Source organism: Eretmochelys imbricata, chromosome 17 (genome assembly GCF_965152235.1).
Source record: "Eretmochelys imbricata isolate rEreImb1 chromosome 17, rEreImb1.hap1, whole genome shotgun sequence".
Taxonomy (NCBI): Eukaryota; Metazoa; Chordata; order Testudines; family Cheloniidae; genus Eretmochelys; species Eretmochelys imbricata.
The window spans coordinates 6,476,622-6,491,121 of NC_135588.1; the positions used below are offsets into that span (position 1 = coordinate 6,476,622).

A 14,500-nucleotide genomic window follows, 5' to 3' on the forward strand; every position below is an offset into this window, starting at 1 on the left:
GTGTGCCCTTGTTGCCAAGAAAGCCAATGGCATTTTGGGATATATAAGTAGGGGCATAGCGAGCAGATCGAGGGACGTGATCGTTCCCCTCTATTCGACATTGGTGAGGCCTCATCTGGAGTACTGTGTCCAGTTTTGGACCCCACACTACAAGGAGGATGTGGATAAATTGGAGAGAGTCCAGCGAAGGGCAACAAAAATGATTAGGGGTCTGGAACACATGACTTATGAGGAGAGGCTGAGGGAACTGGGATTGTTTAGTCTGCAGAAGAGAAGAATGAGGGGGATTTGATAGCTGCTTTCAACTACCTGAGAGGTGGTTCCAGAGAGGATGGTTCTAGACTATTCTCAGTGGTAGAAGAGGACAGGACAAGGAGTAATGGTCTCAAGTTGCAGTGGGGGAGGTTTAGGTTGGATATTAGGAAAAACTTCTTCACTAGGAGGGTGGTGAAACACTGGAATGCATTACCTAGGGAGGTGGTAGAATCTCCTTCCTTAGATGTTTTTAAGGTCAGGCTTGACAAAGCCCTGGCTGGGATGATTTAGTTGGGGAATTGGTCCTGCTTTGAGCAGGGGGTTGGACTAGATGACCTCCTGAGGTCCCTTCCAACCCTGATATTCGATGATTCTATGAATAACACATAAGCCCTTTATTTAAGGCAAAGGAATGTAGCCACTATGGGTGTAGTGAAGTGATCATCAAGGGGTTAAACAGGGTTTCTCAGATTATTTTGGGTTGGCACCACGCTCCACCCCTCCCTTAGTACTTGTTTAGTTCATGGGTGTTCCCCCACACTTTGTTATGTGTCTGAACAAGCATGTTCCCTGCCTGCAGTACTGAGGAGTGTGTTTCTTGTGCACTGAGCAGTCCCTTTACAAAAATGGGCAAGTCACGGCTGAAAGGGTGACTGCATACATATAGCTAGATAGATAAATGCTCATTTGATCTCCTGTTTAAACACAGAATTAGCTGCAGAACACTTGATGAAATATGGCTATCCAGTTCTCCAGTGTTGTCTCTGATTCTTGATGCAGGGCATGCACCCTGGAACTCTTGTGCTCGTTTTATGGAATATCTAGCTTGCACACATCCTTTGGAACACTGCTGATTCAAAAATAGAATTCCCTGGTCAGAATGTTTCAGGATTTCTCTTGGAATACTTATTTGAGGCCACTGTTCCACATCTGGTAGCAGCTGAAGTGTCAGAACCTTCTAAGAGCCAAACCATTATTTTCTCAACCCAAAAGGTGCTGTAAAGTGTCATACAGGTGCTGCTGCTGGCTGTAACCTCTTGGAAGGATTACATTACTGTCTGGGCTTAACTGCCATCGCCTCTTCTTACTAGTATCACAGTACTGATGTAATGATGAAATACATTATCCAACTACTACTGCTCACACTCCTCGGTCTTTAGGTTTAGGAAGAATACAAAAGACTTCTATGACCATGGAATCCTTCCCATTCCTCGGTCCAAGGAATTCTAAATCAAACCTTGAAGTACTAAAGTTGGCTCTGACATAATTATTTCTGCTCTAGTTAAATATTTGTAGTAGCATCTATTCATTTAGCAATCAGTCACTTTATGGCACAGCTATATCTCCTCTTGGTTTAAACTCAAGTGTCTGCAGACTATTTTCCCAACCGAGTCAATTAAACAATGCTTTCAAATATGCTGGTAAACTGTAACAGCTCCTGGGAGAAAATAATCCAGTGTTTGCAAAGGAAAGGGCATACAACAGTCTATGAAATGGTTTCTTAACTGATACATAATGAAAGAAAGCTTTGAATAACCATGTATTATACAATGAATCCTCTTCTTTCTAGCTTCACTGATCCTTTCTAATTACACTATTTCCCCTGCCCTCACTATTCCTTCTTCTTGTAACATTTTTCATCTTTCCAACTATTTTTGTCTCCCCTTCCTGCATTTCTCTCCATTCTTATTCCCTTCTCCATCTCTCTTCAATTCCCTCCCTTGTAGGCCACTTTTTTACTTCTCCCCAATCTATTTATCTCTTTTGTATATTGTGACTGCACAACCTCCTGAAATCTGAAGGAGAAACCTTGCTTCTGGGTTCAGAAACACTATGGGGCAGTATGAATACTGTAGTATCTGGAATTTGATCACATTATATGATTTGCCAGTGGCCCTATAGAGCTAATCCTCCAAGAATGCAGTGATCAGAGGGTAATGCTACATGAACAGAGTCTCTGAAAATCCATAAAGAATTATTGGATTCTGGGGCATCATAACTGACATACACAAACATACTGCTTGGTTTTCCTTTTTGTCCAGCAACGAGGAACTAGGGTAGCTTTCTTGCCACCATTCCTTGTTAACCCCCTTGCCACTGTTCCCCTGAAATTTAAATCCAGTCTTAACTAGACTAAATATAGACAATGTCACAAGCCTAACGTGAAATAAAACAAAAAGGGAGTCGACTGCAGCATCTGGAAAACTGATTATTTTCAAAACAGTTGATAAAAAAAGGACAGTTAAGAGGTAAGGTTGATTACACAAATGATCACATGGACAGAGGCTGACCTTGTTTACCACTGCTCTTGGAAATGACTGACAGTTCACGTCCAGGCTAGATACTCCAGGGCTTTTAAAAGTTAATACTGTACTAACTGTGCATACAGTACTTACAGCTATATTAAAATCATCTTTTTTATTTAAAAATCAGTAGAACCTATACTCAGTGTAACACAACACTCAGTACACTAAACTTAGAGTCCACAGTTTGATATTGTATTTTCACAGGGGCGGGGACAAGGTGGGCGAGGTAATATCTTATCCTGAAGAAGAGCTCTGTGTAAGCACAAAAACTTATTCCTCTCACCAACAGAAGTTGCTCCAATAAAAGATATTACCTCACCCACCTTGTCTCTCTAACCTCTGGGACCAACACTGCATGCATTATATTTTCATGACAATTACAAGAAACAAGCTATCAAAACACCTGATCTTGGTGCTGTCTCAGGCCTTTTACTTGTGCTAATAACTTATCAGGCTGGCACTGGTAAGAAAAGTTCTACAAACTTTACTGAATTGTCTCCTACCTGAATAGTGAAGTGAAACAACAGAAAAGCATGATCAGCATTATCTCAATAGGAATTTAACCTGTCCTGTCTGCAATTCACTTCCTCAGCGATTGGCTTCTCCAGATGTTCTCAGTTTCAGAGACATTGGGGTAAATGCTATACATAATACTGTCAGACAGTAATGCTTCAGACAGTAATGTTCACCATTGTTTGAACTACATGACCAAAGGGCTTCATTGTTTTATGCGTGAAGAAGGCATTGACACAGCAATGATGAAGTCAGGGCCAGTATAAAATTAGCAAATGCTGGTCTGTATTTTTTCCCAGAAAGTTAAAGGAAGACTTTGAACAGTAACAAGTGAAGATGAAAGAAAAATAAAACCACTGACACCACAAAACATTTTTATTAGATGCACAGGGCCCAGTTCTGCCACCCTCGTCCTGAATGGCGCCTTGCTCTGCAAGGAATGCCACTGATTTCAACTCTGCGAGTTAAGATGGCAAACTCAAGCCCACAGCAAACTACCCTATACCTCTCTTTGGGCTGAGTCGTTAGTGCAGTCATAACAAAATGTAACTACAGTCACAAAGGTCACTGGTTAGAGCCCTGCCTTCACAGTCTAGTTAAGCAGTGGAGCACAGATCCTTCCATTCAACTGCCACCACTTTTATCTACTGGCAAGTTTCATCAGTGAATGAGTAACAACTTTCAATCAATTTTTACTATTTCAAGACTGGTCCCAGGCAAGATTATTTCCCAGAAATATTGTCTTCAGCAGACTGATTCAATATCTGTGACTACATTACTATAACTATATTAGAAAAAAAAAGAGAGAGAGATTTATACTAAATGTGGGGTAGCTGTCTGTAAATATTTAAATGATTGGCTGTCTGGATACAGTGAGACTTAACCTTAAGCATACTTTCTGAAATCATGTTTAAAAGACGTTTTTGCATTCTCTGTACAAGGGCAAATATGTCTCTTGGCAGCACAAGGTGGTATGTTTTTATCATTCTTTCTATTTACCTACACTGACTGAGGTCAGTTATAACAGCAGTTTGTGAATAAGAACAAGCAAAAATCCGTCAGCCTGAAAGATTACACAGGACCCTGGCCACCAGCCCACCAGTGCTATCACCACACTTATTTGTTCTAGGTTGAGATAACGCTGTTTTCAGGCCCTTTTTTCTGTTTACACTTTAAGATCAAACAGAACGGGTAGACAAGCTAACTTTCATCTACAAGCAAATAAAACTGCTCATCTTAGAACATACTACATCTTGATTTCCTACAATCCAAAATGCATATGGGTAAAAAGTTCTGTTGTATTATGTAAATACTGATTCATATTGGGTAAACGAGAACAGCTGGAGGTTTGACTAGGATTAGTCAAAACCAAAATGTATCCATGCTTCTTTGATTCAGAAATCAAATTGACTCCGGAGAGCACAGAGTTCCTGAGACCTTTCAATACTGACTATATCCTGCAACATATATAAATATAACAAGAGTATAAATAACAAGGGTTCACACTGAGATGGTCTGCAGTGACAGTATACAGGCACCTCATTCCTGCTGCCTACTTGTTTTCCAGAATCTAAGATTTAATTATTATTTTTTTAAATAAGTCTCTTGCTCTGATAGTTGTTGAGACAGCCTCAGAAATTTCAGCGGAAGGTAACTGACACAGTAAGCTCTATATGTGTTTGCAGAACCTGAAACAATAGGTCAGAAAGGTGAGACCAAGCTATCTAGGTTGCAGAGTAGCAGCCGTGTGAGTCTGTATTAATCTGTTAGTCTGTCTATCTAGGTACTTATATGGGCTGGGTCACCACAGTATCTGAGCACCTCACAAATCTTAAATGGATTCTATCTTCACAACTCCCCAGGGATGTGCAGATGTATTATCCCCATTTTACGGATGAGAAATTAAGGCACAGGGTACAGTAACGGCATGTCTATATGATGGAGTTAGTGCACAGCAAGCTGGGGTGAAATTAGTGAGCAGCACACTGCTGATTTATACCCCGGCTTGCTATGCACAAACCCCTTGCATAGACAAGGCCTCAGGGAGAAGCCAAGTTCACACCGGAAATCAGCAGCTGAGCCAGAAACTGGACTGAAGTCTCTTAAATCCCCCAGTCCAATGCCCTCTCGTAGACCACCCTTCTTCCTACATTTCCCATTAACCTTGCTTGGTGTAACTTGAATGCCCAATGATAATACTTGAGATATCAATATTGTTACCACGTTAACTGTTGAAAGCACATAAGAAAGGAGAAGGAGGATCACATTATGAAGATCTGAACAATTTACTGTGACAGCTCATTTTGGCAACAAGACTGGGTGGATTTGGGAAATACCACTACTTTCCACCTGTACCCCTCCATATCAAGAAGGAGCCAAACCCAAGAAGCCTAGCAAAGCCCCGCAGGACATTTGAGTCTCTCCCTGCAAGACAGAGCCAAGTTCAAGAAGCCTAGCAGGGCATACAGCCTTACCACGGGGAAGGCAAGGAGGAGAGATTAAAAGAGCCCATCTGTGTGTTTGGACCCCACTGAAGGGTAGCTAAGCCCAAGGAGCTCGAAGAACATACACAATCATATTTCGAACATCCCACAATCTTAGGGTTACGAAACGTCCATATTTTCCCAGACATCTCCGGCTTTTTGGTTCTTAAATTGCCATCCGGGTGGAATTTTTAAATATCTAAAAACGTCCGGGATTTTGCCATTATTATGCTTCCCTGAAGAAGAGTTGATCATTCAAGAAAGAGAGTGAATGTTGATAATTCAAGAAAGAAAGTGAATGCTGATCACTTGAGAAACTGCCCGCTTTTTTCCCCAGCTCCCAACGCTTGCGCCACGAAACAGCTGTTTCGTGCAGCTCGGAGGGAGGAGGGGGAACGCAGCACGCTCAGGGGAGGAGGCAAGGGTGGGGCAGGGATTTGGAGAAGGGGTTGGAATGGGGATGGTGAAGGGGTGGAGTTGGGGCAGGGCCGGGGGCGGCACGAGCAAAAATACCCCCCCGGTGGAGTGTCCTCTCTTTTGAATGTTCAAATATGGTAATCCTACACAATCTGCTGTGAGTGGCATCTCATGTGGGAGGACGTTATGTGGGCTGAGCTTGGAAAATACTTTTTTTTTGGCCAACCTAATCTTTGCAATTAACACAGCAACAGACATTGGGGTTGTTTATTGTTGATTTTTATTTGTTTTTTTATTTGTGGAGGAATTGGGTTTTTCTGTTGTTGTCCTATTTTTAAATACAGGATTTTAATACTGACTCTGCTGGTTCTGGTCAAAGCCAGGAAGTGCAGAGGCGGTGGGGAAAATGAAAAGAATATCAATGAAACTTTCTGAACCTGATTCAAGTTTTGGTTAAAAGGTCAAGTTCATTCAGACTTGGTCACCTAATCTTAATATTTAATCACATTTATGTTTCAAATTATTGTGCCAAAATCTCATTTTAATTCTCATATACTGAAAAAATACATGACAGAGAGTTTAAAAAAAAAAAACAGAAAAAATATCTGTGATCCAAACACAAGAGAGGAAACAAAAGGCTTTGATCCTGCAAAAACACATGCATATATGTAATTTTATTCCCGTGAGTAATCTCAAGTTAGATACATTCATAAATCTTTGCAAGACCAGAGGCCTATGTACCTCAAATGAACTATTCATAAAATTACTAAGAAAGGGCATCTTCCAGTCAGACATTGATAATTCTGGATTTTGACTTAACTGAAAACTTTTTCTTTTAAACAGAAGTATTCCTGTTCTTTTTATTTGAATGTACCTCTACCAAAATTCGTAACAACTTCCAATGAAAAAAATTAAAGCAACTTTTTCTCCAAACTATACTTGTAAAAGATTAACAACTCCACATGGGAATCCTTAATGAGAATGCAAACGTGTACACACGGACACAGAGGGAAGAAAGACCTTTATCAGCTGGCTGAAGCAGGTTCTTTTCCAATGTTAAGTATAATGTTTATGTTACACTCATTGTTTGAAGATGGTTACCCCTCCTTTTTGGAAAAATGAGCTGAGCTCCTTTTTTGCCTTGTTAAAAAAAAATAAAAAGCTTTAAAAAATATTGTTAAATAAATATATACACAAATGAAATAGCTCTCCCACATTAGAAACGAAAACTCATTAACCTGAATAAACAAAAAGTGAGGGAAGAAGGGCCAGGTACAGTAGTGCAGTAGTATTTTTCCAAAAAGGAGGGGTAACCATCTTCAAACAATGAGTGTAACATAAACATTATACTTAACATTGGAAAAGAACCTGCTTCAGCCAGCTGATGAAGGTCTTTCTTCCCTCTGTGTCCGTGTGTACACGTTTGCATTCTCATTAAGGATTCCCATGTGGAGTTGTTAATCTTTTACAAGTATAGTTTGGAGAAAAAGTTGCTTTAATTTTTTTCATTGGAAGTTGTTACGAATTTTGGTAGAGCAATGCATCAGATTCCTGGTAAAGGAAGACAATTTCAAATGCGACTATGCCGATAAAAACGGGCAAAACTCAACTGGAAAAATATCTGTCATTGTTGCTCACTTCTCTTAAGAGTCCATCCAAACTAGAGGCAACCACAACATTCTGTACTGAACCAAAACTTCAGGTTCCTTTTATAAAAATCAAATGAATGATTTCTCACTTTCAACATTTTGATTATAGTATCATTTAATTGCTACGACAGGTATGGCTGGGGCAGCAATTTTATTCCCAGGGCTCCATCTCACTCCCACTGAAGTGAATGAAAAAAGGAGCAAACCTTGTAAGACCTTATTTTCAGGCCTGTTATATATTTCGGGGGTGAAAATTGCCTTCTGTGCTGAAATTTCTCATGTTTGTTCAGAGTTCAAAAGCGCAGCTGCCTTTCTGGAAAATTTAGCACAATAAATGGGATGTCCTAATATTTTTTAAACATATAAAGGCACAAAGCTAGGGCACAGCTGATGTTGCTTTATTAGAAAGACACTTAAGTGATTTTAAATGGGCTTTGGATCAGACAGTAAGGGTATACCTACACTGGAAATAATATCCTGCAGCAGCACGCCTCAGAGCCCAGATCAACTGACTCAGGCTTCTGGGGCTCAAGCTACAGGACTAAAAATAGCAGTGTAGACGTTTCTGCTTGGGCTGGAGCCCAGCCTCTGAAACCTAACAAAGTGGGGTGACCTCAGAACCCAGGCTCGGGAACATCTACACTACCATTTTTAGCCCTGCAGCACAAGCCTCATGAGCCGGTCAGCTGTCCTGGGCTCTGAGACTTGCTGTCATGTTTAATTGCTTGTTTTGCAGGATAGACGTACCCTAAGGGATCAGGACAGACAGATGTCTGCTCTTAGAGACTAAACTGGATACAACTAGGGTTCCAGGTACTTTGGGGGAAGTATACTGAAGCCCCAACTTACTTCCTCCAGGCACAGGGGTTGGTAGGTACACAAAGGAAATGGGGTACTGTATTTTTTAGATAATCCTCAACACATCTGGGGATTGTGGCAAACTGCTCAGAAAGTGCAACTACTAAATGTTAATGTTTGCTTCTTTATCCTCAATAAAAATAGAACATGTAGCCTGGACCCTTTCTACAGATGAGGGATGGGATCAATAGGCCTTCTTGGCAGCTCCCTTAAGAGATAGGAGGGGGTGTAATGGGCTGCCCCTCCTCCATCATAGATGAGTCGAGTTAAGGAGTAGGAGTTCTGACGCCCTGGGAAAGATGTCATCCCAGAGCGAATATTCTAAACTGAGTGATATTCTGATTCAAATCTCTCTAGAATATTAAGACGAGCCCTTATGCATATTACATATATCAGTGTATGAGCCTATTTGTCCACCCTTAGTAAATCATATAACCCAGGTTGTAAGCACTGTGCCCTCTAGCAAGCGTTTGCAAGAACATGCCCTAACTGATGAACAAAGCATTAGATTTAGAGAAATCTGTTCAACTCGCTCACTACAGTTGTACAAGGATGTTTTCTTGGGGACGGGGTAAATACCTTGACCAGCATCACAGAAAGACAAACAAATGATACTGCTATGAATAGGGGTACAAAAGCAGAAAAATGAAAAACACTAAGTAAAGAGGCATATGATGAAGTTGAACCAACTTACAATGAGTAAAAACTAAACTAAGTTTGATACTCTTTGATAATCACTGGTATATATCAACACAAATTAGAACATTTGATAGCTACACTACAGAAGGTGACCTTTAAGACCACTGGCCCTGATTCACAACGAGTTTTAATTCATGAAGGAAAAAAAATATATAAATGTATAAATACTATCATATTCAAGAAAGTAAGTATGGTAGTTTCCAATGTGTGTCTTAAAATATCTGCATTTGAATTACAGGTTACAAATCAAACAGCCTCAAAAATTCTTATAGGTTTAAATGCAATTCATATGTGCAGTTAACCAAACAAAAGACTAGAGCACAGTAACACACAATGCTTTTCTCACCATAAAACTGAAATTACTATGTTACTCATAAAGCCAGAGTTAGAACATATACATTCAAATCATGTACATGTTTCAAATGATAGGATTGTCTTAGCAATCACAGGCGCCAGTGTGATATTGTTGCTGGACTGTTTTAATATCTAGGGAGCTGTAAAACCCACCAATACGCCTCTTGCTGGTTAGACTTTGACTACTTTACACCCACTCCAAGGGAAACACTCCCACGCTCTGAATTAAAATTAAAACAAGGAGAATTTTCAAACATTCCATTGATTCTGAAACATTTTAAATCAGCGTCTTAGCACATATGCTAATAAAGTACTCATAAGGATGTACCACACATGATTTACTGCTAAAAATGTGTGATATTTGTTTTACTACACTGCCCTTTAACAATAAAATTGTTGTCAGCTGACAATATCATTCTAACTCAGAGACCACAGATCATTTCTATTCACAATAATTGGATCCACACACTTGTCTTGCAAGCTGACTATAACATCTTATACAGTTCTTTGATGAATTCAGTACAAAAATACACAAAGAACTAAATACATTATAGGATGTACATGTAAATGTAAGATATATGCCTTGGAGTTTGTTGTTTATACAACTAAAAAAGACTTTCAGTTGGGTTCTTCTAATTTTATTTTCTAAAAAAATTGCTTCTATGAAACACTCCTTATAAAAACTTTTAGTTGTCATGCTTAGAGTCCATTTTTAGTTATAATATAAAAAGTATGCTTTGTACAGATGAACTAAACAGAAGAAGGGTATGGAATCATAAAACTATAGGGATTGGAAGGGACCTCGAATGGTATATATGGTGCTCTACATTTTCCAAAGTAACTAGTGATTTTCAATGTCCTGATTTTTGGGTGCCCAACCTGTGATACCTTAAAGAAACTTAATTTTTAGAGGGCAGATGCACAGCACTAAAAATCAGGACTCTTTACATTGTCTCAATTTGGGCACCTAAAAAATAAGGCAAAGGAATTTCTAGTCACCTTTAAAAATTAAGACCACTCTATCCTTTCTTCTCACTTTTCCCATTGGCTATATACTCCCATCGGAAGCAGTTACCTATCTCAGCAATTATAATTTTCCAGGACATGCGTAAAAAGAGTCTCAGCCACTACATAGATGATGCACACTCTTAACACTACGTTGTTTGGAATTCCATTCTCCAGGGTTTTTTAAATTTTCTGGGGGCAGCTAGTACTGATAAACTAAACATATCAGGTACCTGAGTTAAGGTTCCTAATTCAGCTAAAAGAAAAGGAGGACTTGTGGCACCTTAGAGACTAACACATTTATTTGAGCATAAGCTTTTGTGAGCTACAGCTCACTTCATCGGATGCTCACGAAAGCTGATGCTCAAATAAATTGGCTAGTCTCTAAGGCGCCACAAGTCCTCCTTTTCTTTTTGCGGATACAGACTAACACGGCTGCTCCTCTGAAACGTAATTCAGCTAATGGCACCAAAACTTTTGGATGAGTAAAACCTTCTAATTGTAACATGCATCTATAGCTATGGTACCATTAAATGCTTCCAGCCTCTACCAGGAGAGAAGGGAAGAGAAGTAAAAGCAAAGAGTAAGCACAGAGTCAAGGAAACTAAAATCGTCTAAGTAACAATAACTGTGGTACTACTCTGATCCTAGCTTCCCGTGCAAGGGCCACAAAGGTATTGCCTGCAAGTCCATGCTGTGAGTGATGTCCATGTATTAGCAGGTGTGACATTTATTTCCTATTTGTGGTGGGGGGGTTTTAAACCCATCTGATGTTTAAAATAGTTTTTTCAATAGTTCACAGGGCTAGAAAGGTGGGGATCCCCTGAGAACAGTGCAGTGGTGCCTGTTATCAAGGACTCAGGCATAGTGTACTGCATGTACTAGAGTGATCCTAACCAGCAGTATCATTACAAGAGTGGCTGCGAAAAAAATTAAAATTAGGAAATGAAATAAACTTCATTAAGCTTTTTTAAGGTTTATTTTATTCTTAAGTTGTCTCATCCAAACCCATTCAGATTCACCTATCTTTACGCATAGCATTATGTCAAATCTGGAACACTGATGATTTTCCCCCACAATTTCTCTTACATTTCTTGAGCCTTTCCCACCAAAACATAGCAAACCGACAGTTGCTTCAAAGGCATTAAACAAATGTTGAATATGCAACATGAGGAAAGGTCAAATGCAACCACTGCAATCTGGACTCTTCGGAGGTGATGGCATATCTGACCAAATCTGACACCACTTCACTGTACAGAGCAAAAATGTCTTATTGTCCAGGTTAAACTCTGTGCTCTTATCCCTTCTTGTGGCTATAACATAAGGAAGGCTCTTTCCTTGCTGAAACCAACATGAAACTCAAATAGCCAACATACATAAAATGTATAACGGGTTCTATCTGGAGATACGTCTTTAGTTAATATTTTTAACTTACTTTGGCTTCGGTCTCTCCCCTGTGAAGTGTATACAAATGATGTACAGCACTTTGTGATGACGACCAAGGATGTGTCAGTACTTGAAAAACATGGAAATCATGGCCTAGCGTGTCAGTAGTGACCAGCAGCATCCCTGAGTAAAGAAAAGAAAAGGCACAAGGGATTAATCACTGCAGAGAAAGAAGTTTTGGATGGGGGTCTAAAATATCGATCACATCGTTCACTTTGTTTTCTGGACACACATACACACACACAAATGGCGTGAGAAAATTTTTTCATTCTAAAGGGATTAATTTCATGCAAATGTTTTAATTAATTTCTAAGCAGAAGTTCATTAGAAATCAGACAACTGTAACATTGTTGAACTAAACTGTACAGTCAATTAACTATAAGTCAAGACACTCACGCTGAAAGTTAATACCTCCCATGATCACTATGAAGCGCCAAAGTTACTGCAAACTGCAGTTTACCTCCCTATAGCTCTCACTCGGACATGTAAACATTTACTCTCAGCCAATATAATGAAGATTGATGTTTCCAACACAATTCCCTTCTTTCATGCAAGTGAAAACACTATTAAACATAAACTAAAGATAGCCCCTCCCAAAAATTATTCAAAGGGAGCCTCTATCTCATAAAGCTGTATCACAGAAACGGTCTGATTTACTGCATGAAAAGCTAGCAAATAAGAGACTGAGTTTGCAAGTTAAATATTAAGTGTTACCTTAGCAGAAAACAGGCACTAATGTACGTTGCTGAAATTATTCAATTAGACTGAATATCAGTAGAATGATAGTAAGTTGTAAATACTATTTATTTTTTCCTCCCTCTACATGTCAGTCCATAATCCAGTTTTTGGACATTTACAACCACATATTTTAGGTCAGCTTGCCATGAGAGTGCAATTGTTTATACTAAAACTGAGAGCTTTTTGCTTATATAAAAGTGCTGCATTATGGCGGAACTTGAGAAGACTGTATAAGAAATACCTGACATTCATTCTCCTCTACAGTAAATCTGCATTATCTTGCTTATCAAAGTAATGTAATAAATTATCACTTATAGTGAGACTGAGGTTTAAAGAAGTTTAAAGTGGAAACCAGTTTACTTGAACAGTTTTTTAACAGATAGAATATCTTTAAAATTATTTAAAAGGCACTTTAATGTATCTACTGAAAGAGGAATTTTACACATTTCATGGTGAGTGCATAACTGGAAAATGTGATGAATGATGTATTACAAAGGTGTCTGCAGCAACACCATAGTTAAGGTTGAGTTTTTCCACTTAAAGCAGAACTGAAATCTCTTACTATTTCAGTGATTAAACAGGAGTCTCCAAATTTAGCACAATTACTGTTCAAAAGGACAAGTGTATTACCTGTGATGAAATATTATAGACTTGCCCTGAGAAAATAATTTAAAATTCTTTATATAAATGTGGCCCCTCATTTCTCTCTCACCCCCCCTTCTCTCTGTAGCTAAACAGTCATATTCACACTCAAAACCTCTCATATACACACACACACACACACACACACACCCCATCATCACACCACTGATACAGGCCACTTAAAAAATTTACTGTTAAACAGAAGAAATGTATGACCCTTAATCATACCTCAATTGAGAGGAAAGATGGCCCCCGCGATAAGGGAACTAACCTGGGATTAGGATGACTTGGGTTCAACTCCCTGCTCTACCACAGGCTTCCTGCAGGACTTCAAGTTACGCAAGTCCTCGGTTCTCCCTCTATAAAATGGGGATAATTCCCTACCTCACAGGTGTTGTGAGGCATTCAGATACCATGGTAATTCAGACTGTATAAGCATCTTAAATAAACAGAATTGCAGAGATCCAAGATATGTCTGGCGGACAAAATACTTGTCAGTCTCTGCCTCGGTTTGTCCACTGTAACTGTTGGGCAGTGACAGAGAGGGAAACCACCCTCAGTGCATGCATCCAATCCCTCAAAAATCATACACAAATGCACAATCTTACCTTCAGCAAGATCTTATCCAACAGACACACTATCAACTGATTCTGAGTGTTGGAAATGAAAGAGTTTGTTGTGAAGCTGAGGAATCTATTGGCTATTCTCTTTGTAAGGTAAGGCATTTGAGTTTGGTCTTCATGTTAATATTGGCTTAACTGAAAATTTCCTTGGTTTGCAGAGATTAAGTTGATAGGAAATATAGTTAAAGTTGCTCAAATGCAAGTTAGCTAGTCTTTCATGTGGGGATAACACACAATTTACATTAACTCTATTCTGTACAAGCAGAAGACATATTTCCCTTTAGTGAAGTATGAACCCCAATAATAAATACCATCTTCCATGGAGAAAATGTTATGATCTAGATATAAATAGTGTTCCCTGTGTTGGTAGGAGGCTGCCCTAACTAAATGAGTGGGAACATTACGAGACGTGATTCCACTCCAGACACATTCCCAACTCATCCATTTCATCCTCATCCATAACAATTTTACATTTAACAACAAACACTTTGTCCAAACCAGTGGAACAGCCA

At 39.3% G+C, this 14,500-nt stretch overlaps 1 protein-coding gene across 12 annotated transcripts in view; it reads right to left on the reverse strand.

Annotated features, from left to right (window-relative positions):
- BCAS3 (BCAS3 microtubule associated cell migration factor) overlaps window positions 1-14,500 on the reverse strand; it is a 499,958-nt gene that overhangs the window by 341,211 nt on the left and 144,247 nt on the right. For all 12 annotated transcript variants that reach the window (XM_077836612.1, XM_077836609.1, XM_077836606.1 and 9 more), the window contains one exon: window positions 11,975-12,108. In XM_077836612.1, the coding sequence (XP_077692738.1) occupies window positions 11,975-12,108 (134 nt within the window). The remainder of the gene's footprint in view (window positions 1-11,974; window positions 12,109-14,500) is intronic.